The sequence below is a fragment of the Camelina sativa genome, chromosome 17, assembly GCF_030686135.1.
Source record: "Camelina sativa cultivar CO46 ecotype springtype chromosome 17, ASM3068613v1".
Classification (NCBI taxonomy): Eukaryota; Viridiplantae; Streptophyta; class Magnoliopsida; order Brassicales; family Brassicaceae; genus Camelina; species Camelina sativa.
Window position 1 is genome coordinate 40114315 of NC_141896.1, and position 22113 is coordinate 40136427.

Below are 22113 nucleotides of genomic sequence, written 5' to 3' on the forward strand. Positions count from 1 at the left end.
AAAAAAAAATGATAAAAGTATGTGAACATGAGAAGAGATATTGACTAAAATTAGCCAATAATTAGTGTTCCAATGTAACAACGCATAGCCTCTAAAATTTTTAGTTATTGACGGCTTCATTAGCCTTATGGGAGGACCAGCCCTGAATACTGTATAAATCGACAAAATATATTATTTTTGAGTACGCGCGTAACTTATATAACGGTTTTATTTTGGTTTTACGATAAAACTTTATTGTTCATATATGAAATTGTAGTCGATTATGGTGGTATTAGGGCATGTGCATCGGTTAGGACTGATATTTGGTCCTTCAAATATTTTATTCCTATTTTGAGAGTTTCTTAAGTTTTGTATTAGCATTGGTGTCCTTCAGAGTTTGGTCCTTCATAGTATTTTTAATTTAAAAAAATTACAAAGTTACAAAATTACAACAACAATAAGAGTGAGAGCGAGTAGAGGCAGTCCCATTCACTCTTCAGCAGCGACAACACTGATCTCACCTCTCTCAAGCAAATCATAGAAAGATCTGGTTTTCCTCTGCTTATTCCAATGGTGCATCTTCCAGAGACCACCAGCAGCTAAACCAAGTGTCAAACCAATAACTAATTCCTTGACAACACTCGGGCCTTTCAGTGTGGCATGCACAACCTTGTGTCCTACCATTTCTTCTCAACCTACCACAAGTTTTATTAAGCATCCATTTCTTCTTTAAAGTATCTTTGGACGTTGAATGGAGAAAAGGTTTGCTCTACTGTAAGATTTTAAAATTACAGTGATACAATAAAAAGTTCTTTCAGTAAACAGAACGGACCTGAATCTGGTTGTCTGTGATCAGGGATTCTAGTTCCTTCTCTAGACCAGAGACACTAGTCTTGAATGCATCAGCCATCCTGCTGAAATCAACAGACACAAATGGCAGTGTGTACTGGATCAGTGCTCCCGGGTTCCTGGCAGAGCAAAGGTTGAGAGAAAAGAAGAACGATAACATATGACACAACAAGAACCAAACTGGACATTTAAGACATTCTCGTGGACACACACACACAAACACACACACATATATCATAACAAGAAACAGAATTAGGCAACATTTGGTCAGATTTGCATTCAGGCTACTACATTGTCTAAGCATAGAAGTAGAATTCTAAGGTGTTGCAGGAAATATAGAAGTGACAATGAACGAGTCTGTCTAACTAGTAGAGTAAACTAGCCTAATAGAGTTCTTACAGAAGCCAGATTATACCTCATATCATCAATCATTCTCAGAAAAAATACATCATCAATTCAAATGAGAGGATTGGTCATTCTCAGAAAAAATACATCATCAATTCAAACATCTCTTGTAAAGCTTATATATATAACTCACCTGTCTTTTAGAAAGAAACATTCCAGAACTAGTCTGTACTGCACTCTCTACACTCTCACCAAAATCATTATCAGCCACCATTGACTTCTCAAGCTTTCCTTTCGCCTAAACCCATAAATCAAATCCATCATCACTAGTTCTTCAAAATCAAAACCAAACACACAAAAAAAAAACCTTAAGAATACATTTAAAGATTTCTATACTAATTTGATAAAATGATCACACTCCTCATCAGTAAGAAACCCTTTATACAAAAAAGCTCTGCAAAAAAAAACTCACAAACTTTAAAACACAAATCAAAATCAATAGAAACAAATAAAAGATCAAAAGCTAAAACAAACCTAGGAGTCCAAGAGAGTTGAGTAACACGAGTTGGATCAAAACCAAAAGAAGAAGCACTCGTTTTCATCTTAATCACAGACCCATCTCTGCAAAAAAAAACAAAACCCTCTGAGAGTCAAAACCAAAATTCGAAATAAAACACAATCGAATCAATTTCATCGTAATCTTCTAAACTTGTTGTTACTCGATCGAGTGAAGAAGCGGGTAGGTGCAGATGAGAATTTAGGAAGAATCAAGAGAAAACATAGGAAAATGCGAGAAAAATCCGAGAATCCATTGTGTGAGAAAAAGACTTGTTGGAGGAGATGACGCCACGTGTAACAAAGGACGGAGAAATAAACGTCCCCTTTTAAGGAACGTTCCTTCGTTAAATATGACATTTTGATTTAAATCGTTTTATTATGAAGTACGGTCGATTTGGACACCGCTGCAGATGCTCTTATATATGGTCTCTATGTAATATATGCAATAATGTTGCCCTTTTCAATAACCTAGTGAAAACAAAAACAAATCTTCTTCTTCTTCACTTTTTATGTGAGTGCATGTGACGGCACAAGCTTTTCTCATTGAATCCAATCCTTCAAGGTGATTCTCTTTGTCTTAATCATCTTCTAGCTTCTGATTCACCACTGATTCATCTCCGGGTTTTGGTTAACTTCTGGAGTGCATCTACTCATCTAACATACTTCGTTTTTACAAGTCCCGTTGGTGGTAGATATCTTTGGCACAAGAGCAGTAACATTTTTTTTTTTTTGTCTAAGAAGTAACGCTTTTTGAAAAACATTGGCTGCGTGTGAACAGTCAATTTGGCTTGCAACATTGTCAGTCCCTCTCCATTTCCCGTCAACACAAGCAAGCAGCAACTATAAATTAAAGGGTTTATGTTATTATGTATGCCCATTGGAACGCCAACAAGTTGTGGATTCTGGCGTAATTTTCTTAACACATCAGTTTACTTTACGCGGTTAGATTTTGCAAAAATCTGTCGGAAAGCTTTGTTACGACTCGTCATATCGATTGACCATCATCATCACTCAAGTAAGTTTCTCTTCTTCTTTGTTGTTCGAACTGGATACTCTTTCGGTAGCAGCTGGTCCACAAAGGCCCAAAGTATCAAAATAAATAAATAAGTTGAGCCCATTGCTATTTATTTGGGCCTAAGCGTAAGGACAGAGGGGGGGGGGGGGGGTAGAAGAAGAAGAAGAGTAATCGGAACTGGTTTACCAACCCCCGGGAGAGGAGTGGGACAGAGTGATGAGATGGACCAATGATGAAGAAGCTGCCGCATTTGCATTACTGAGATAGTTGGTTGACAGATGGAGTAGGCGGGGACGGGGGCGGTAGGTGAAGGATTACGACCTTTCGCTTTTTTTTTTTTGTTCTCACCATACCCACTTATTATATTTACCCCTCCTCCCTTGTCACACAATTTCTCAGATCAAACTCAAAACATAAATCTGTTTGCGTTTGATCTTTTCTAAACCCAACCAAAAACTATGAAAATTAACATCCGAGATTCCACCATGGTCCGGCCTGCCGCCGAGACCCCAATCACTAATCTTTGGAACTCCAACGTTGACCTCATCATCCCTAGATTCCACACCCCTAGTGTCTATTTCTACAGACCCACCGGCGCCTCCAACTTCTTTGACCCTCAGGTCCTCAAGGAAGCTCTTTCCAAGGCCCTCGTCCCCTTCTACCCCATGGCTGGTCGCTTGAAGAGAGACGATGATGGTCGTATCGAGCTCGACTGCAACGGCGCCGGTGTTCTCTTCGTCGTCGCTGATACTCCTTCTGTCATCGACGATTTTGGGGACTTCGCTCCCACCCTCACTCTCCGTCAGCTTATCCCCGATGTTGATTACTCCGCCGGCGTCCACACTTTCCCGCTCCTCGTCTTGCAGGTTTAAAAGTCTTTCCCTTTTTCGATCTTTGTGAATTTTGAGGAAGGATCCATTATACTATACTAGGGTAGCTAGTTAGCCAGCCAAAACTGATTCCTTGTGTTTTCGGTTTCTATCTTTAATTTAGCTTAGCTTGATCCTGTGGTTTCCTTTGATGTATGTAGGTGACCTTCTTTAAATGTGGGGGAGCTTCCCTTGGTGTTGGCATGCAACACCACGTGGCTGATGGTTTCTCTGGTCTCCATTTTATCAATACGTGGTCTGATATGGCCCGTGGTCTTGACCTTACCATTCCACCCTTCATTGATCGAACCCTCCTCCGCGCTAGGGACCCGCCTCAGCCTGCTTTTCATCATGTCGAGTATCAGCCTGCTCCCAGTATGAGGATCCCGTCCAAACCAGGGCCCCCTGACAGTACCACCGTCTCTATTTTCAAATTATCCCGCGATCAGCTTGTTGCTCTCAAGGCTAAATCCAAGCAGGATGGGAACACTGTAAGCTACAGCTCCTACGAGATGTTGGCTGGCCACGTGTGGAGATCAGTGGGCAAGGCTCGCGGACTTCCAGATGACCAAGAGACCAAGCTGTACGTTGCGATTGATGGAAGGTCCAGACTTCGCCCGCAGCTTCCCCCTGGTTACTTTGGCAATGTGATTTTCACTGCCACACCATTGACAGTTGCAGGGGAGCTTCTATCAAAGCCAACATGGTACGCAGCAGGCCTGATTCATGATGTTATAGCTCGCATGGACGATAACTATCTGAGGTCTGCTCTTGACTACCTGGAGATGCAGCCTGATCTGTCAGCACTGGTCCGCGGTGCACATACCTACAAATGCCCAAATTTGGGAATCACAAGCTGGGCCAGATTACCCATCTATGATGCAGACTTTGGTTGGGGTCGTCCCATATTTATGGGACCTGGTGGAATTCCATACGAGGGTCTGTCTTTTGTGCTTCCAAGTCCTACAAATGATGGCAGCTTATCCGTGGCCATTGCCCTCCAATCTGAACACATGAAACTATTTGAGAAGTTTTTGTTCGAGATATGAGAGAGGTAAAGCCGCTGAAGAAAAAGCCTTCGTTTTTCCCTACTTAGGAAACTCCTCCTCAGCTAAATTTGGCATTTTGCTTCTTGTGGCAATTCATTATCCTGTGTTTTAGAGGGTACAACAAGCGTATGGTCTGTAACATTTGGACTATGTCATATAGGATCTTTTGCTTTATGTTAATACAGATGACAAAGTGTCAACACATGCCGTGATTGTTTTGGTGTTTGATTTGGTTATGCCGATGTTTCATCCATGTTGCTGTCTGCTTTTCAGTTTTCCTGCAATAACTCTGTTTCTATCTTTCTACACTCTCTCGCTGTTTTTGTGGTCCAATAGTCAAATGATTATATGTGCCCCTAAAAGTTGACTTAAATAGTTGTGAATTTGGGGAGAAAGCCAGAGCTGCTCCCAAGACTGAAGAAGGTTTGATTTCATAATTATGGACAAACGTCTGAAAATGGAATAATGTTATTGAGTAGCCAAACAGAGTACACGAGGAATCCACGTGAAAGAAAAATAAAGAGCAAACGTTAGTAGTCTACTGATTGTCAAAGTGGAAATCATGAAGCAAGGTGAAGGAGCGGATGGAATAATACGGCATAGACAGTGTAGACTATTCATCTGTATGTGCTATATAGGATGGAATTTGTATAAACTGTACAGAGATAAGCATAAATTTTGGAACCTAGTAACCGTGGAGAAAAGCACGGATATGATTGCAAGATTTGAGACCATATTTAACTTGCTTTTCTTATTTAGATGGTGATTAATAAATGATTGGTAGGTTACATTTTGGCCTATAGCATCTCTTTTGATTTAGGCCTTGTATTCAATAAAGTGATGATTGGGGTTTGATATATCAATGGCATGACCTCCAGTACTTGAACTGAGGTGAGTAGCTCGGCTAAGCTTTTCAGTCTTGTGAATATCCTCTTCCAAATGAATGTCTTCTTCGAGCATTACCACTCTAGTTTGTTCGCCATGGGGTCCTGGCACTATGGCTTCTTGGACTTTAAGGTGTTCATCAAACTTGATAATCTCAGTCTTTGTAGAAGACATTCTTCTTTTCTTGAGATAGCAGAAGAGAGCAGCAGCGAGGAATGCAAGAAAAAACAAACTGCCTAGAGAGATAACAACAACAATGATAACATGATGATGACCCGGCGGTGGTGGCGGTGGTGGTGGTGGAAGAACGTGAGGTGGAGGCGGTGGCTGATGGGGACGAGGATATGGTGGCGGGGGGAAATGGGGAAGAGGTGGTGGAGGAGGAGCAAAGTGGGAAGGAGGTGGCGGTGGGTGATGGGGACGAGAAGATGGTGGCGGTGGAGGGACAATGTGGGAAGGAGGGGGCAGATAATGTGGTGGGGCTGGAAATGGAGAAGGGAAAGGATGTTGATGGGACGGTGGTGGGTAAAAAGGGAAGAAGTCAACCGGCGCAGCCATTTTTGAGCTAGGGTATGTTGTTTAACTAACAAGATGTTATTGCAAAGGGGAAGTGAGGTGTTTCATATTTGAATAATTTCGAAGCCTATTTGTAGTAGTAGTAGTGCTTAGTGTAAAGGTTTGGATTGGTGGCGTCAGGCGTGTGATATGATGTGCTTCTAAGCGTGTACTTGCTTGACTCCCATGCTAAGCTTTTGCATTATTTAGGCTTTTCTTCTTGATTGTTTCTACTCCAATCATTCCACTTGCTAATTCTTTCTATTAAATAAAAGCATAATTTGGCAGGGCTAACCAATAACCAATAATCATAATTCTTTCTATTAACTAAAAGAATAATTTGGCTTACGAATCTTTTCATTTCTCCCAAATATACCCAATCGAATGTTTCTAAATGGAACAACCTCAAACAACAAAAAGATATGTGTGCCAATCCAATGTTCCTTTGTGATAAGTTGATCATCATAATAGCCGGTGAGTGTGTCATTGTGTCACCATCCGAATTCAAATTTCACTTGTTAAAAATATATATATATATATATATATATATATATATATATATATATATATTGATCCATGGTTATGAATTACCACATAATGAATCGATCCACTCATTTTTGTAATGGCTCATAATTGCAACAGTATATGAACTTTGAAAATGAAATTAAGAAAGAAAATTGCATATGATTTAAAAACACAAGAGGGAAATGGTGACTGATGAAACGACGGCGTTTTGAGCTGTTTGACTCCTCTTGGAAAAAAAAGCTAGAAGCTCGACATTTCTTTCTCGCCCAAGTCTCTCTGAAGGAAGGAAGGAAGGATCGTCAAATCTCAATCTCAATTTCAATGGAGGAACTGCCGATGTCTCCGGCGGGCCACGATCCTCAGGGACAGGTTAAGCAGCAGCAAGCAGCCGGCGTTGGTATACTGCTTCAGATTATGATGCTCGTCCTTTCCTTCGTTCTCGGCCATGTCCTCCGCCGTCACCGATTCCACTATCTTCCTGAAGCTAGCGGTTCGCTTCTCATTGGTAGGGTTATCATTTCCCTCTCTCCCTCTTTCGCCTTTGCTCTCACTTTGAATTCTCCTTCCTTAGCTTCCTCTTCCGTCGTAATTTCAGGTTTAATCGTCGGTGTACTTGCTAATATCTCCGATACTGAGACTAGCATTAGGTTTATCCCCTTCTCCTCCTCCAAGAGACTGAGTTTTCCTGATATGATATCGTTTCCTCAGCTTACACACTAGTGTTGGGTTTGCTCTTCTGTATCAGGACGTGGTTTAATTTCCACGAGGAGTTCTTCTTCTTGTTTCTGTTGCCTCCCATCATATTATATCCTTTTGCCTTCTAACTGTATCTGCATTTTGATCCTCTTCTATTACGTATAAATGTCACTTTCCTTGACATCATTCATTTTGTTTGAACCCAGTCAGGTTTCAGCCTTCAACCTGTAAGTGCTTATCTTTCTTTCTTCCCATATTCTAAAAGTGGGTGACTTAATTACGGCTTCTCCTAATATATATATATTTTTCCCTCTTGCAGAAACCGTTCTTTTCTAACTTTGGAGCCATTGTTACCTTTGCTATCATCGGAACTTTTGTGGCGTCAGTCGTCACTGGTGGTCTAGTGTAGAGATCATAACCCTCTTCGTTCTTCCATTATCTTTTGCCTGTACCCTTATCTGGTTTTCCCGCCTTTTGCAGTTATCTTGGCGGCTCTATGTATCTCATGTATAAACTTCCATTTGTGGAGTGTCTTATGTTTGGTGCACTTATCTCAGCTACGGACCCTGTCACTGTACTGTCTATATTCCAGGTGCATCTGCTTTCCCCTCTTACTATCAATATGTGATGATGCCATGCCACCTGAGGATATTATTTACTTTCCTAAATTGATGCCTTGCAATTTCTATGAACATTTATTGTTAAATCTGATTGCAGGATGTGGGCACCGACGTCAATCTGTATGCTTTGGTCTTTGGAGAATCAGTTTTGAATGATGCTGTGAGTGTTTTATTAGCTCCTGCGATTTATTGATCTCTTCCTTTTAGGTTTATATGCAAACGAAATACCCAGAGCACTAACTCCATCAGATGGGTTTTTTTTTGTTTCATGTATGTCTTGTGTGGCTCGTAGATGGCAATATCTTTGTACAGGTCTGTAAACCACATGCTTTTTTTTTTCCCCTTTAGATACCTTTTTATGCAAAGTATTAAAGTACCATAGAAAAACTTTCAATGCAGAACAATGTCATTAGTTAACCGCCAGTCCTCGTCTGGGGAACATTTTCTCATGGTGGTGATCAGGTTCCTTGAGACTTTTGCTGGCTCCATGTCTGCAGGTCTGTTTTCCCTGATTCCGTTCTGACCCTTCTTCACAGTTTTATAACAATATTAGTCTTATTAACTCATAAAAGTTCCTCGTACCAAACTAGAGCACTATTAGTGAAACAATGAACTAAAAGACTAGGTATCTTTGTGAAGATTCATTCAACCGAAATAAACCATAACTTGAATTGAAATGGTCATACTAATTACCTTCTGGATCTGGGAAGCTTTGTTTCTAAGTCCTTAACAATTACATATACATCTACATATGTAAGACCTGTTTTCTTTTTCTATGTACATAAGAATAATAAGACCCGTCTTCCTTTTTCTTTACATGAATCAGAATGTACTCTTTTCTCCCAGAAAAAAAGAGTTCTGCCAGACTGGTCCTTCACTGACCTCATATATTGGTTAAACATACTAACAGTCTTAATATTGTTCTGCAGGGGTTGGGGTTGGATTTACTTCAGCTTTAATATCCTTCCTCGATTCCTCTTTTTTGCCTATTAGATGTTACATGGCTAAATGTATTGTGAAAACCTTAACTCAGAACACCTCTTTAAGTATGCAGGATTGGATACGGAGAAGTAAGCGCCACATGTTTCTATACTATTGTTTTTATTGTTAATACTCTCAGAACGTCTTGTAATGTGTCTGCTTTTTCTTTTTCTATTCCTCAGTCTTCAGAACTTGGAGTGTTGTCTCTTTGTGCTTTTCCCTTATTTCTCGTAAGTAGACACAACAACTCTTCTCTTCCTGTTTCTTTGTATTTATTATAACACTTCTTCCACCTAATGTATTTTGGTTGTGTTGTCAGATACATGCTTGCAGAAGGTGTTGGTCTCTCCGGGATTGTGTCTATACTCTTCACAGGAATCGTAATAGCCGACTCATTTTAGTTCGTACATCTTAATTGATGCTAATATTTATGGAAAGGCATATTTAGGCAGCCTAATACAGTGCTAGTGTAGGTTATGAAGCGATACACTTTCTCAAATCTCTCAGAAGCTTCACAGAGTTTCGTATCTTCTTTCTTTCACTTGATATCCTCCCTGGCAGAAACTTTCACGTGAGTCAAGAACAATAACATCCCATTATCAGATAATAATTTTTAAGCTTAGAACACTGTTGGATTGATAATGATTTGTTTATTGCTTTTCTAGGTTCATTTACATGGGATTTGATATTGCCATGGAGCAGCATAGCTGGTCCCATGTTGGGTTCATCCTCTTCTCTATTGTATCCTCATATGATGATGGTCAATGATTGTATGCAGTGTTAGCTAGTGTTGTAATCCTTGACTTTACTTTTTGCTTCTGCATTTCATGACTGACATCAGTTGTTTATTGGCGTGGCTAGGTGACTAAATCCCTTACGAATGTTTTCTTATCTTGGCTTATCGCTTCATTGTCACCATGGTTTTCCATTCAGATTCACCTATAAGTTCTGCAATGTTTTTCTCACGCAGGGCTGTCAATGTATTTGGGTGTGCATATTTGGTCAACCTATTTAGACAGGATAACCAGAAGATACCTATGAAGCACCAAAAAGCCCTTTGGTATAGTGGTGAGATGAGTTTATAGCTTTTGTTCTGGTCTCCTGATGCCCATTCTTATGTCTACACACTATTAAAACTTGTACTCATATATTGGCATATCGATAGGACTTCGAGGGGCAATGGCATTTGCGCTTGCACTTCAATCACTTCATGACCTACCAGAGGGTCACGGTCAAATCATCTTTACTGCAACCACAGCCATTGTTGTTGTCACGGTAAGTTTCGTATTCTCTCCATGAAATGCATATATGTTTTTCATTTGCAGCAGTAGTATACATAAGGCTTCAATAATCTTGGAGAGTTATATATACGCTTCGTTTCTTATTCGTTGCAGTAATATTTCAGGTTTTACTAATAGGAGGTTCAACAGGTAAAATGTTGGAAGCTTTGGAAGTTGTAGGTGACGATCTTGATGACTCCATGTCTGAAGTAAACCCTCGACGATCTAAGCTAATACCTTTGAACTAAATTTGTGTATGTACTTTTCTGACGCATCCAGATACATGGTCAGGGCTTTGAAGAGAGCGATCATCGGTATGTCCCTCCTCCTTTTAGCATTGGGGCTTCATCTGACGAGGATACATCATCATCAGGAAGCAGGTTCAAGATGAAGCTGAAGGAGTTTCACAAAACGTAAGAATAAGAGAATGACTTTTTTTATCTGAGTAGAAAGCGTTCTTTGCATTTCTTGGGTCTCACTTAACAAAACTTTGCAGTACTACATCATTCACCGCGTTGGACAAAAACTTTCTGACACCATTCTTCACGACTAACAGTGGAGATGGGGGTGGAGATGGAGAGTAACACGTTAAGGCCAGTGTATATGTGTGATCTAGGCCAAGTTATAATTTTTGTTCACGTGCAAATGATGTAAGATTACAACAAGTTGATTCTACCTCTCCAAAATATTTCCAATTATTATATATGATTTATTTGTGGTACAAAACACTAGCATGTGAACAAGTTACAAGAAGAAACTGAGTTCATGTTTGGGGGCGAACATAAGCATGCTCTCACCAAAATACTCAAAAAGAGGATGGAGATAGTTGTCAACGGTAGTGTCCATAGTAGCTGAAGTTCTCCGAGCAATGTCCCTTCCAACTAGCGACTGTTGTGGGATTGTTGTGCCTCCGTACATCTGCATCTGTGTGGAGCTCATTTGCATAATTCCGCCTACTGCCATCTTCTTCAGTGGTGGTTGATGAGTTAAGTTGTCAGTACTTGCTTTGCGTTTACCTTGGCCCAAGGAAAAAATATATTCAAGAACGTGCCTGTATCTCCATGTTTGGAACACAAAAAAAGGATGAGATCAGAATTTATACTTTGCCGGGCATTGGTGACCTTTCCATTTGTCTTCCAGACAGAGCTAGTTGGAGGAGACAGCAGAGCCTCAGATGTTTTAATCCGTTCATATAGGCATCGACCCGCTGCGACCTATGGACAGTTAAATGTTTATATCCTCTGCTGCCTGTTTCGCCACACGAGATTGAAAGAAAAAAAAGTTATCTATCTCATGTATCAAACTAAAAAGCATACTCACCATCAACGCTCCATAAACGAGCCAAGCCCCGTGCCTCTTCGCTTCTTCCTTCTGCTTCTCAGGTACCAATTCAGGTAAAAGAAGCAGCAAATACGGCCCTAGATTTGGGAGAACAAGAAAACGAACCTAGACAAAGGAGTAAAGCAAGGAAAATATTCATGGACGACCAAAGGATATATCCTAGGGTAAGAGAGGACACTCTAAATGGCTACCACCTTGAGATTACGGTTCAATTGCAGGTTTAACAATTGCTATTAGTTTTAAACTTATTTTATCTTGTGGGAAATTCTAGACTCACATCCTAAAGTGCCACTCTTCCTTACGATAATCAAGCATCAAGAACAAGTACCATATTAAGCCCAAGGGCTACCATCCCTTGAATTGCCCCATAATGTTGTGGCAGTGCCTTGGTTGGGTCCAAAAAGGTATGAAGCAGTGATCTTGTAACACGTGGCAACAAGTTGTGATAAACATGTCCAAACCTGTCAAAATGTTCACTAATGTGATTGCAGGTCATGCTATATATCAGATGATTATCATTTTGTACAATAATGATAACGATGTTCCAGTTACCAAGGATGAAATATGACAAATAATCCTCTAAGCTACAGCAGTTATATGGTTCTACAAGATTCATGAAATCACAAAGCAAGAATGTAACATTAACCTTCTGCACGTCGAAGCAACTGTACTGGCAGTGAAGTTTCTCAAATCCCAGTGACTATCAGATAACCTTCTTCCTAAGCGTTTGGCAGTGAGGCAAGTGATAAAAGACGGCATCAATTGATGCAGCTGAACAGAATACAAGAAGATAAGGTCCACAGAAACAGGAAAAGACAAAAAAGTGTGTGAGCCACCAACTGGAGTTGCAGTATATAGCAACAAAACTTACATATGGTTCAATATGTACATGAGGGTTATGAAGGAGGCTTCTAGCAAGACGCATCAAAGCCAACAAAATTTGGTAATTATCCATGTTCCTCACAATCTGGAGAAATTGGAAACACAAAAGTAGTCAAAAATGTAGTAGAATGACTCCCAAGTTAGGATAAAAATCGAGACTTAAAAAAAATTTGATCACAAAGAAAACCTCTTCAGCAATGAAAGAAGTGAAAAAGGGAACTAATGGGTGGAGTCCAGGGTCAGTTTCCAAGCTGGAGAGTGCTTGTCTAAAGATGGTGGAGCCAGATTGAGTCAAAGCCCACTCCGTGACTTTGTCAAAGTAAATCTGCATCAAGGGTTAAAATAGCCTCAAAGAGAGAGAGAGAGAGAGAGAGAATAAAAGAAAAGGCGTTTCAGCATCAAAACAGAGAAAAATTACCTGAAGCTCCTTAGAGAGCACCTGACTAGCAGCCAACACATCGTCCTTATATTCCGATCTTTTAAGGTCAGATATGGCTACAAATTGTCAGGGAGGAGGGATTTAAGGAGATGCAAGAATTGTTTCATAAAAGAATAGACAAAGAAAGAAAGAAAGAGGTACCTTGGGGAGGAGAATTCAGTGGAATGGAAGGTTGAATACCATCAATTGCCAACCAATGAGAGGTAATAGATGCATCAAGAGGTGCATTTGGTAGAGGGGCTTCGATAACCTGCACAAGAAAGAGACCAAATCCATCATAAAAGGAAGGAAGCTGATTAACAAATCTTGATGTCTAACAAGCTCACATTCTTGAGCTCGACATCTTTGTCATCCAAGAAGTAGAGATCTCTATTCTCAGGAGCTCTCCTCAACCGCACACTTTTGGAGCCCGAGGTAGGCTACAGCAGATTAAAAAAAAAAAAAAAAAAAAAAAAAAAATGGTCAAAATCAGTTATGAAATCAGGAGAAGACAAGAGAAGAGAAGAGAGGAAGGAAACCTCCAAATTCCTGAAATGAAGAGCAGAATCGACATCATGAGCCATTAAGGTGGTGCGGCGAGCATGGCGCATGCATTTGATAGCTTCCTAGCAGATGCAACAACAGGTTAAAGAGGGGGAAGTGGAGATTGGAAGGCAAGCCAAGTGATATATGTATGTATATATACCTGCATGACCTCTCGGACACGATACTCGACATCGGGAGCAAGAGCGGCGGAGACGTCCGGAGAAATAGTCGAGAATCCAATGCTCTGAGCTATCACTTCTATGGATTCCTTCGTCACCATCCTTGCGCTCTTTCGACTCGACTCGCCTGACTTTGAACGACTGACTCAGTCACTACCTTTACTCATTCTATCGGGCTTTCTCAAATGGGCCTATCTAAGCCCACCATGACTTTTGAATTTCTTGGGCTAAATGAAAACTAGGTTTGATTTTTGTGGCTCATCGACAGTATTTCTAACTGTAATACTACTTATGTTGTTATTATTTTAATCGGGCGATGATGTTCAGTTCAGACCTTCGTTGCACTCGTGCTTGTGTATCTGTATCAATCTCTCTATTCACTTACATCTTTCGCAGGTTGTGAGTCAACGTCGAGACTGTGGCAGATTATATACAAAAAAGCTTGTTTTCCGGATACCAAACATGATTCTTTTTATGTTTCAAGAACGGGCCTGTCTCCTATCATCTGCACCCCATGAACACACCCGGTTGCGTTTTACCTTCTTTTGTCTCTATGTAATCAATCAGGTTTTGATCGGCTTTCACTTGGCACCTCCTATTGACTCAGTGGACCGTACAAAGAATCTTTGGCATCCGCGTCCTCTATTTGCCAGTTGCGTTCCTTGCTCTTCGGGTCTGCCGTTGAGATTCGTAAGATCTTGTTATGGAATTTGGTTAAAGTCCGGCGGTGGCCAATGCTTAGATATGTAATGTCAGCCGACTGGATTTGCTGGTACAGGAGCGCCTGCACATCAATAGGAATGAATGCGTCAATGCTACAGTTACATTACGATTCTGATCATATTCGCAAAGTTCAAGCTGGGGAACCATATGTAAGTAGAATGAAAGTGCGAAAACAAGAAAAAAAAATCTAGGACTAATTGATTGATATCTCTTGTTTGAGGGAGAAGATCTGTATTCTAAGTTTTCTAATAAAAAGTGAGTTTCATCTCTTTTCTTAGCTCTTTACTCTTTCAAAAATGAGAGGAGAAAGCACGAAATACCTCATTAGCTTCATCCAAAGCACTAGTGGATTCATCCAGGAGGGCCAGCTTTGGCTGAGACAGCAATAACCGTGCGAAGGCAAGGCGCTGCTGCTCACCAAGTGAGAGAACACTGGACCACTCGTGTATCGAATCAAGACCACCAAAACGATCTGCTATATGTCCAAGACAAACCTTCTCTAGAGTCCGCATCAGATCATCTGTTGTCGGCTTCTTACACTTTTCATTTCCGTCGTCTCTAATCAAGAGAGGTGTTGAACCTGACACAGTCAACACATTTTTTTCTTTTGAGTTTGAGCCAGTCCATTGGCTGCGTTATATAATCTGATTGCATAACCTGAATTTTAAACTGCGCACCGTCTATTTTACTGCCACCAAGTGTCGCCTCCTCCACAGTTGCACTCCAGGCAGGATAAAGCAATTGCTGACGCAGAGTTCCCAGAACCATATAAGGCCTTTGTGGAAGGAACAATACGTCTCCCGAATTTCTTTTCCCTGAATTTTCCTGAGTATCGGATTTCTCCTGTGTAAAATCATCCTCAGAATCGAGGTAGAATGTGATTTTTCCTTTCCCTGACCTCCAAAGACCAGCCATTGCTCTTAGCAGCGATGTTTTACCACTCCCACTAGGACCCATAATCTGTTAAATGGCATTTATAAGTAACTTACCATCTACCAGCCACATATGTACTTCAAAGTGAACTAACCAGTAGGTGATCCTTGTCATATATATCTACAGATAAGTTGTGAACCAATGTGGTTCCATTTGTTGGTGTCTGAAGAGTAAGCTCCTCGATCTCCAGGCGCTTTTGGTTCGGCTGGGAATTGATTGAACCATTGGCGTCCAGCAGTGAAGAATTCCTCTCACTCTGATACGTCAGCTCAATCTCGTCCACAGTGTCAGAGGGATCTCTGAAGATGTTGTTATCCAAAAGATCATCAAATTCACCTGTATTGTAAGAAGGCTTGATTTTGTTAGAATGCGTAAAAAGGAGAATCCCACAACCTACAGAAAATGCAGGTTTTCATTTAGACCCCAATTTCAAACAGGACAGAGAACAGCTGTCTTAATCTTTTCATCTGACCAGTCATGAGAAAACTAGAACCATCGCTAACTGCCCATCACAACCTCAACTGTTAAAGATATATATATATATATATATATTTTGGGGGTCTTTACTCTTACAAAATGCTACTACTATACAGGCTAGACTGTTATCCATATATAAAGAGGCCTATAACACACACACACACACACAAGAAAATAACTTGTACTCTTGGGATTATTATAAAGAAGATCCTACTGCCAAACTATCTATTTTCCACCATCAGGTAACAGAAACTAAAGAGAGGGGCATATTCTGCAGTAATGTTCTACCTATACAGATGTAAGGTCTCGTGTAATATGCAAGTGCGATCTGTATGCAACAAGTAGTATACAGAATACATGATTAATATGTATACCTAGTCGGTCAATGACAGCTGAAAAAGAGCTGATAGCTTGAAACTGATAAACAACGAGGGAGAAGTCTCCTAGGATATGATTGAATGCTGAGACTGACTGGTTAATGACACCAAACTCGATCTTCCCGGAGAAATACATTGGGGCAACAACAGCAACTGGAAGAATCTGAATGAGGTAGCGGTATCCATCAGTGAAGAATTCTAGGTTTCTAGATGCTATCAGCAATTCCTGCATGTGAAGAAAAAAAAAAGAATGAACTCATAGTGAAATCTAAGGGATAAGAAAGATGGAGAATCGCTGAGGGGGGGGGGGGGGGGGGGGGGTAAGTAATTTTACGGTTAAATTGTCAAAAGCGCTTTTGAACCGCTGAAGCAGAAGCTGCATTTCATTGTGTTCGCCTCCGTAGAAAGCAATAGATTCAGCATTTTCCCTCACTCGTACAAGGCTGTAACGAAAGTCAGCCTCTTTCTTCTCCTGTAGAAAGTTGAGATTCACTAGTCCCTGAAATTACCAAATCAAATCAAAGAGGGAATATTATGTGAATTGGAACTCATAAGAAGAATGTAACAAGAGCAAAAGCTCAAAAATGTCAAGGAGGAGAAGCAAGTAGACCTTGCCGAGAAAGACGCTGATGGCTGTTCCTCCAAAGGAGTAGAGCAAGAGAACGAGGAAGAGAGGAGGATAAATGGTGAAGAGGATGTTGCTAAAAGAGATGATGTCAATGGTGGCATTGACGAGCGTGAGAGAGAAAGACAAGGCAGTTCCAGTAAAAGAACTCAAATCGTCAACAAGGCGCTGATCTGGATTGTCAATGATAGACTGAGACTGGATCTTGTAAAAGGTTTGGTCTTTAAGATAGCGCTGCAGGTAATATTTGGTCATCCATGATCTCCATCGCAGTGATAAAGTCTCTTTTGTAAAATCCCTCAGCACAAAGAACTGCACAAAAAGAGCAGAAGATGATAATGTTTAAAAAAAAGGATCTGTATCTTTCATGCGGAGCTAGGAAGGAGCGTGTGGGAAAGCTCACCGGAATTCCGCCGGCGAAGGCGCAGAGGTAATAGAAGAGCTGCTTGGTGAATTGCTCTTGGTCTTTGTCTTTTTTTTTTTATTATTACAAGAACAACACAAAGGAAACGAATTATTTAACAACGCAGAGAGAGAGAGAGAGAGAGAGAGAGAGAAAGTTGAAGAAGAAGAGAAGTCATACTGGCGAGAGAGTTGTAGAAATCACGGCCGAGGAAATTGAAGCCGACGCTAATGCCGGTGGTGGCTAGGGTTAGGGCGAAGACGGCGGCGAGACGAAGCCTGGCTTGGTCTTTGTCCTCGGAAAACCAATAAGGCGACGCGACTTTGTAGAACTTCTTCCAGAGAGTCTTCAACTTCGGTGATGCCTTATCCGACGACGGTTGCGGCAACAAAGAAGAGGAGGAGACGGTTCTCAAACGGGCAACTTTCTTCCGAGGAACGTTGCCGATCGATGATTTACGGCGGAGGAGAAGCTGAGGGCAAGTGGTGAGAACGGGAGCGGTTGTTATCAACATCATCCGTCACATAATAGTCATCTATCTGCTGCGCATAATAAACAAACAGATATAGTTTGTGGTAACTTCAAGTTCAGGCAGCAGCAAGAGGAATGAACCCAAGGCACAAAGGCATCTCTCAACCATTCATTTTTGTTCACCACACACACACACCCTTCCTTCCTTATATGATAGAACATTAGATAATAGTACCCCTCAAAACTCCAGGAGAGGGAAAACATCATTACAAAGCGAGAGTAAGCCATATCTGATGGTAGCTTTACAACAGGAATTCAACCAAAGAGATAGAAAGAAAGATCTGCATTTTTTTTAAAGATTGAATGAGGAGTGAGTTCTCGGCTTTGGGAAATTCTGAGTTCCTGGGTAAATTAAGTTTACAGCATATTTCTTTCTCTCTTTATTTATGCAATTGCTTGCCCCTTTCTCAGGCTTAAGTTTCTACACATACAGTTTATATATAATAATGAAGGTGGGATAGATACTGGAAAGGCATCAAATCAAACATCACGCTTTTCAGAGTTACATTCTTCTTCTCACAACCTGGAGTTGCCTAACAATCTTCTTCTCAGCTCCCACGCCACCGCATCAATGAACTCTTCTGTATTCACATACTGATCCCTCCTAACCCTGTTCAATTTTACAATGTAGACACACACACACACACAAAAAAAAACTTATCTATCAGATCTTTATATAACTTTTACTAGGTCCATCAACCACTACTCTCTCCGTCGTTATGGTCTTACTTGGGTCCGTGGATCAGAAGAGCTAGATCCTTGGTCATTTTTCCAGACTCCACCGTGCCCATGCAAGCTGCTTCTAGTTTCTCAGTAAAGCTCAGCAGTGCGCCATTGCTGTCCAGCTTTGCCCTGGTTACAATAACATCACATACCAAACATCTTTTTAATAATGAGCTCAACCAGTTTTCAGTCAACTTCAGGCTAAGGTGTGGCAGAAAACCTAATGGTTTATACTTTCAGTGATCCATTACAGAGCAACAAAAAATGACAAAAATCTTACTACAAACAATCCCGGATACACTAACTAATTATTTCTCCACTAGTATAGCATCAAGCACTACCAAGTGTGAAAAATGTTCAAACACAGTGGAACTCGGCTACCTGTGGGCAAGGCCTCTGGACCAAGCAAATATTGAGGCTATGCTGTTGGTGCTTGTTTCACCACCTTTTTGGTGAACTCTGTAGTGTCGGGTAACTGTTCCATGAGCTGCTTCTGCTTCAATAGTTTTTCCATCTGGACAAACCTGTAATATATCTCAAATTTCAATTCAAAAAGATAGGAAGATACGCATGAACCATGTTAACACAGTAAAGACCCAAAAACTTTGGCTGAGGCATGTGTCATTTCATACCAACACCGATGTCATCATTCCCAAAGATCCATATCCTGCAGCGGAGAGCAGAAACATTGTTTCATAAAGAGATATAAAATCAAAGTTTCTGTCTCCATTCAGATCATAATTTCAAAAAAAAAGAACGAAAAATGCATTTGATTAGGAGGCACAAAGATGGAGGTTTCAGTCCCTACAAAGATCTCAAGTTTAAGGGAAAAAACCTTGGGCTAAGAAATCGCTCTGTACATCTCCATCGTAGTTCTTGCATGCCCAGACGTAACCGCCCTCACTCTTCATGGCATACGCAACCATATCATCTATCAAACGATGCTCATACCTGGATTTCATTAATTTTGTTAACAAGTTTTGCCTGGTGAACTGTTTGTTTTAGAATGAGCTAATAACACATTGCACATCTCACCATATCCCTGCAGCTTCATACTTGGATCTCCAATTAGTTTCATAAACTTCTTGGAATATATCCTTGAATCTTAAAACAATTTGAAAAGGGTAATGTCAGGGCAGCATGACTAGATGTTTCAGTGAAACTCTAACAAGGAAAAATAAAGGAAAATTCATACCTTCCATCGTATGTTTTGAGGATGGTGTTTTTTGTAGAGAGGTAAAGTGGCCACTTTTTCTGATAAGCTGTGTACATCGAGGACTCAACAAATGCACGAATAGACTGTTCCGAATGAAATAGGGACACCATATCAACTATAGGCTAGGTAGAATAGACACGGAGAGAGGACTCTTTCGCTAATGTTTACCTCATCAGTGTTATACATGGCTAAAGCAACACCTCCACCAGTGAAACTGAAGACTTCGAATTCTGTTTTCTGAGAAGATCCACTTGGCTCTGCAAACGTAAGATATGAGTTGTAAAGTGAATGAGTGGAATGAATATACTTCAACAGGTAGGTAAACTCATAGACAACAGTCCCTCCATTTTATTCTTCAGTGAAAAAAATTGAGTTGATAGGTTAGTCAGGTCCTCAACTTTCGAAAATGGGTCTCCACAAAAGGTAATTCGTGTTAGTTGTTGAATTGACTTAATAACGTGTTAGCTTCATATATAGCTCCTTTAACAGTTTGTGTGGTCTAATGAGGCAGCTGTACCCAGCGTAGGGAATCAACTGAAGATAACCTGTGCTCATATTTAGTTATTTACCTTTAACTAAAAGGTATGTGTTCATCACCTATCATGTTTTTAGTTAAAATATCAAATAATGGGAGGAGGAGATTTACCGAAAACCAGTTTTAGTTTTCCTGGCTCATTAACAATGATATCAGTGGCTCTATACTGATCACCAAACGCATGTCTTCCAATACAGATTGGCTTCGTCCATCCTGAAGAAAGAAAAGCAGAGGGATTTGTTTTGCCTAGAGGGACAGAAAATGGCTATAGCCAATACAAAAGAGTAGGCGTCGACAAACCTGAAACAATACGAGGAATGTTTCTGCAAATGATAGGTTCCCTGAAAACTGTGCCTGCAAAAAAATAACAACAGGATCTTAGAGGTTGGTAGGTAAATGGAAGACCCAATGGCTCCTGTTTTAGGAGAATGAACTGACCGTTTAAAATGTTCCTTATAGTTCCGTTAGGACTCCTCCACATTTTCTTTAACCCGAACTCTCTAACACGAGCTTCATCTGTTGTTGAATAGTAATTTCCGAATAAGCACACTTATAAATGGAAAGTTGCAAAGGTTCAAGGATGCAAAGACATACCCGGAGTGATCGTGGCACACTTAATAGCGACGTTATACCTTCACATAAAAAAAAACACACACACACACACACAGCAATAAGTGGTGAGACTTCCAAACTTGATGGCGAGTTAAAGCAATAAGGAGACGGAAGAAGGCAAGGCAGACGAGAGTCTTAAATCACAGCCATGAACAAGTTCGATAGAGAAGAGAGCTTGGACACAGAAAAGATGTAAAAAGTATTAAATGTAAAAGCAGAGACATACTTTAGAGTAGCTTCAGCACTCTCGACAGTAACCTTATCATCAGTGGAATCACGGTTAGGCAGTCCAAGATCAAAGTATTTGATATCCAGCTCCAGGAAAGGGAAAATAAGCTGTAAGAATTCTCAAGAGGTTAATTACAAGACGATTTTTGAAGGCTTTGCTCAAGAATCAAGATACAAGACAGTTTACCTTGTCTTTGATGAATTTCCAGATAACTCGAGTCATTTCGTCTCCTGAGAGAATCAAGAAATTTTCAGAAACTACAACCTATATTATATGTAAACAAACACACACTCGATACTATACTATACTATACGTTCCCTGAACAGAGCAGAACACATATGTACTCCGATCTATATAGTAAATTAATCAATCAGAATGACAACGAGATTTATTTGAGTCAATTGAACTGTTGGGGAACACTTACCATCCATTTCAACAACGGGGTTGGCCACCTTGATCTTCTCGAACTCCATCTTTTGCCCTCAGAGATATGATCTGCTTCTGATGGGCGAGTGAAATTGAGAATAGCCAGTGTGAACGGATCAGCAGCTCTGCTCCGCCATGAAAGAAAGACAGAAAACAGCTCTCTCTGTGTTGGGCCACACTCTTCCAAAGCCCACTTCTATATGGGCCTCATTCTGTAATTTTTTTTAAACCATCCAATAAGAGAGTATCTCTTTTGTATAGTATTAAATTTAATACTAGTAGTCAGCTTTAGTAACAATAATCATCAAAATCTTACAACTGACTAAGATCTGCTTTGGCTAATTGAATAAATTAATCAATCTCTCTCAGATGAATAATAATCACAAGGTGGTCCTGTTGAACACTAGTAGTATAGTATATCTAAAATATTTTCTTTTTTAAAAGTAATGAGTGTTACCACTTTTAACAAGGGTAAAAACGTGATTTAATGCATGAAGAAAAGCAAAAGGCAACGCAAGTTTTTGGACAGTTAAAATATGTCTATTGAGATGTGTGAAAAACATGAAAGCAAAGAAGAATCTCTCCACAGGGATTCGATCTTGTTGTGTATATTATTTATTTATTTAAAAGGCTTTTCTTTTTTGCCTTCGATCAGTTTGTTTATCACTAACTAAAATGGGATTTTAAAAGACTAATATTTAGAAACCGACATGTAGGGAATCAGATGCTAC

General features: G+C 40.3%; 7 protein-coding genes across 22 annotated transcripts; 2 read left to right on the plus strand and 5 right to left on the minus strand.

Annotated features, from left to right (window-relative positions):
• Positions 1–301: 301 nt before the first annotated feature.
• Positions 302–2122, minus strand: LOC104758920 (cytochrome c oxidase subunit 5C-2-like). 13 transcript variants are annotated; one of them, XR_015586824.1, is made up of 6 exons: positions 1893–2122; positions 1708–1794; positions 1552–1627; positions 1367–1471; positions 812–947; positions 302–665 (listed from the first exon to the last, which is right to left on the minus strand). XR_015586824.1 is itself a non-coding variant. In XM_087495375.1 (6 exons), exons 2-5 carry the CDS (start codon positions 1773–1775, stop codon positions 900–902), a joined length of 279 nt encoding a protein of 92 aa, XP_087351501.1. In that variant the 5' UTR covers positions 1776–1794; positions 1893–2122; the 3' UTR covers positions 302–674; positions 812–899. The 13 variants fall into 13 exon arrangements, 5 of the variants coding, with proteins under 5 accessions (XP_087351501.1, XP_087351500.1, XP_087351499.1 ...); XR_762789.3 differs by having other exon boundaries at positions 302–674; XR_015586823.1 differs by having other exon boundaries at positions 1883–2122.
• A 59-nt stretch (positions 2123–2181) lies between these two features.
• On the plus strand, positions 2182–4964 carry LOC104758919 (shikimate O-hydroxycinnamoyltransferase). The gene is made up of 2 exons (XM_087495378.1): positions 2182–3612; positions 3777–4964. Exons 1-2 carry the CDS (start codon positions 3205–3207, stop codon positions 4662–4664), a joined length of 1296 nt encoding a protein of 431 aa, XP_087351504.1. The 5' UTR covers positions 2182–3204; the 3' UTR covers positions 4665–4964.
• Positions 4965–5398: 434 nt separating this feature from the next.
• LOC104758917 (protein TRACHEARY ELEMENT DIFFERENTIATION-RELATED 7-like) lies at positions 5399–6372 on the minus strand. The gene has a single exon (XM_010481891.2). It carries the CDS (start codon positions 6105–6107, stop codon positions 5481–5483), a length of 627 nt encoding a protein of 208 aa, XP_010480193.1. The 5' UTR covers positions 6108–6372; the 3' UTR covers positions 5399–5480.
• A 449-nt stretch (positions 6373–6821) lies between these two features.
• LOC104758914 (sodium/hydrogen exchanger 5) lies at positions 6822–10932 on the plus strand. Of its 4 annotated transcripts, XM_010481887.3 has the most exons (21): positions 6822–7134; positions 7225–7276; positions 7375–7434; positions 7528–7552; positions 7645–7730; positions 7806–7917; positions 8043–8105; positions 8238–8257; positions 8345–8442; positions 8875–8903; positions 8984–9015; positions 9109–9156; positions 9246–9306; positions 9400–9497; positions 9592–9667; positions 9768–9787; positions 9897–9994; positions 10092–10201; positions 10332–10415; positions 10498–10619; positions 10703–10932. In XM_010481887.3, the coding sequence occupies exons 1-21, from the start codon at positions 6822–6824 to the stop codon at positions 10788–10790; spliced, it is 1695 nt and encodes a 564-aa protein (XP_010480189.2). In that variant the 3' UTR covers positions 10791–10932. The 4 variants fall into 4 exon arrangements, 3 of the variants coding, with proteins under 3 accessions (XP_010480189.2, XP_087351506.1, XP_087351507.1); XR_015586829.1 differs by having other exon boundaries at positions 8875–9015; positions 9389–9497; XM_087495380.1 differs by lacking the exons at positions 9768–9787; positions 9897–9994; positions 10092–10201; ... (1 more) ...; positions 10498–10619; positions 10703–10932 and having other exon boundaries at positions 8875–9015; positions 9389–9497; positions 9592–9748.
• LOC104758915 (transcription initiation factor TFIID subunit 6b) lies at positions 10877–13698 on the minus strand. The gene is made up of 12 exons (XM_087495382.1): positions 13554–13698; positions 13387–13473; positions 13195–13287; positions 13010–13118; positions 12848–12924; positions 12617–12754; positions 12419–12514; positions 12194–12318; positions 11876–12008; positions 11527–11652; positions 11309–11420; positions 10877–11222 (listed from the first exon to the last, which is right to left on the minus strand). The coding sequence occupies exons 1-12, from the start codon at positions 13671–13673 to the stop codon at positions 10951–10953; spliced, it is 1488 nt and encodes a 495-aa protein (XP_087351508.1). The 5' UTR covers positions 13674–13698; the 3' UTR covers positions 10877–10950.
• Positions 13699–13842: 144 nt separating this feature from the next.
• On the minus strand, positions 13843–17853 carry LOC104758916 (ABC transporter D family member 2, chloroplastic). The gene is made up of 9 exons (XM_087495379.1): positions 17291–17853; positions 17111–17178; positions 16693–17019; positions 16417–16581; positions 16080–16308; positions 15323–15564; positions 14973–15255; positions 14616–14875; positions 13843–14356 (listed from the first exon to the last, which is right to left on the minus strand). Exons 1-9 carry the CDS (start codon positions 17625–17627, stop codon positions 14168–14170), a joined length of 2100 nt encoding a protein of 699 aa, XP_087351505.1. The 5' UTR covers positions 17628–17853; the 3' UTR covers positions 13843–14167.
• Positions 17854–17997: 144 nt separating this feature from the next.
• LOC109124638 (peroxisomal isocitrate dehydrogenase [NADP]) lies at positions 17998–21726 on the minus strand. The gene is made up of 15 exons (XM_010481886.3): positions 21381–21726; positions 21143–21186; positions 20954–21063; positions 20710–20747; positions 20554–20631; positions 20416–20469; positions 20227–20328; positions 19749–19837; positions 19560–19663; positions 19400–19468; positions 19200–19315; positions 18997–19031; positions 18746–18888; positions 18371–18493; positions 17998–18251 (listed from the first exon to the last, which is right to left on the minus strand). Exons 1-15 carry the CDS (start codon positions 21427–21429, stop codon positions 18158–18160), a joined length of 1248 nt encoding a protein of 415 aa, XP_010480188.2. The 5' UTR covers positions 21430–21726; the 3' UTR covers positions 17998–18157.
• Positions 21727–22113: the final 387 nt, after the last annotated feature.

Bases quoted from the DNA above. Each gene is read 5' to 3' on its own strand.
- LOC104758920 (XM_087495374.1), bottom strand. From the start codon at position 2,088: ATGTCATATTTAACGAAGGAACGTTCCTTAAAAGGGGACGTTTATTTC. The intron at 1,795-1,882 runs GTTTAGAAGATT...TTTTTTTTGCAG, and splicing joins ACTCGATCGAGTAACAACAA to AGATGGGTCTGTGATTAAGA. The intron at 1,472-1,569 runs GTATAGAAATCT...TTATGGGTTTAG, and splicing joins GTGATCATTTTATCAAATTA to GCGAAAGGAAAGCTTGAGAA.
- LOC104758919 (XM_087495378.1), top strand. From the start codon at position 3,205: ATGAAAATTAACATCCGAGATTCCACCATGGTCCGGCCTGCCGCCGAG. The intron at 3,613-3,776 runs GTTTAAAAGTCT...TGATGTATGTAG, and splicing joins TCCCGCTCCTCGTCTTGCAG to GTGACCTTCTTTAAATGTGG.
- LOC104758917 (XM_010481891.2), bottom strand. From the start codon at position 6,107: ATGGCTGCGCCGGTTGACTTCTTCCCTTTTTACCCACCACCGTCCCAT.
- LOC104758914 (XM_010481887.3), top strand. From the start codon at position 6,822: ATGAAACGACGGCGTTTTGAGCTGTTTGACTCCTCTTGGAAAAAAAAG. The intron at 7,135-7,224 runs GTAGGGTTATCA...TCGTAATTTCAG, and splicing joins TAGCGGTTCGCTTCTCATTG to GTTTAATCGTCGGTGTACTT. The intron at 10,620-10,702 runs GTAAGAATAAGA...AAAACTTTGCAG, and splicing joins CTGAAGGAGTTTCACAAAAC to TACTACATCATTCACCGCGT.
- LOC104758915 (XM_087495382.1), bottom strand. From the start codon at position 13,673: ATGGTGACGAAGGAATCCATAGAAGTGATAGCTCAGAGCATTGGATTC. The intron at 13,288-13,386 runs GTTTCCTTCCTC...AATCTGCTGTAG, and splicing joins TTCATTTCAGGAATTTGGAG to CCTACCTCGGGCTCCAAAAG. The intron at 11,653-11,875 runs GTACTTGTTCTT...TCCTTTGTCTAG, and splicing joins TAGCCCTTGGGCTTAATATG to GTTCGTTTTCTTGTTCTCCC.
- LOC104758916 (XM_087495379.1), bottom strand. From the start codon at position 17,627: ATGATGTTGATAACAACCGCTCCCGTTCTCACCACTTGCCCTCAGCTT. The intron at 17,020-17,110 runs GTGAGCTTTCCC...CTTTTTGTGCAG, and splicing joins CCTTCGCCGGCGGAATTCCG to TTCTTTGTGCTGAGGGATTT. The intron at 15,256-15,322 runs GTTAGTTCACTT...GCCATTTAACAG, and splicing joins ATGACAAGGATCACCTACTG to ATTATGGGTCCTAGTGGGAG.
- LOC109124638 (XM_010481886.3), bottom strand. From the start codon at position 21,429: ATGGAGTTCGAGAAGATCAAGGTGGCCAACCCCGTTGTTGAAATGGAT. The intron at 21,187-21,380 runs GTAAGTGTTCCC...TGATTCTCTCAG, and splicing joins CCCCGTTGTTGAAATGGATG to GAGACGAAATGACTCGAGTT. The intron at 20,632-20,709 runs GTATGTCTTTGC...ATTCAACAACAG, and splicing joins GTGTGCCACGATCACTCCGG to ATGAAGCTCGTGTTAGAGAG.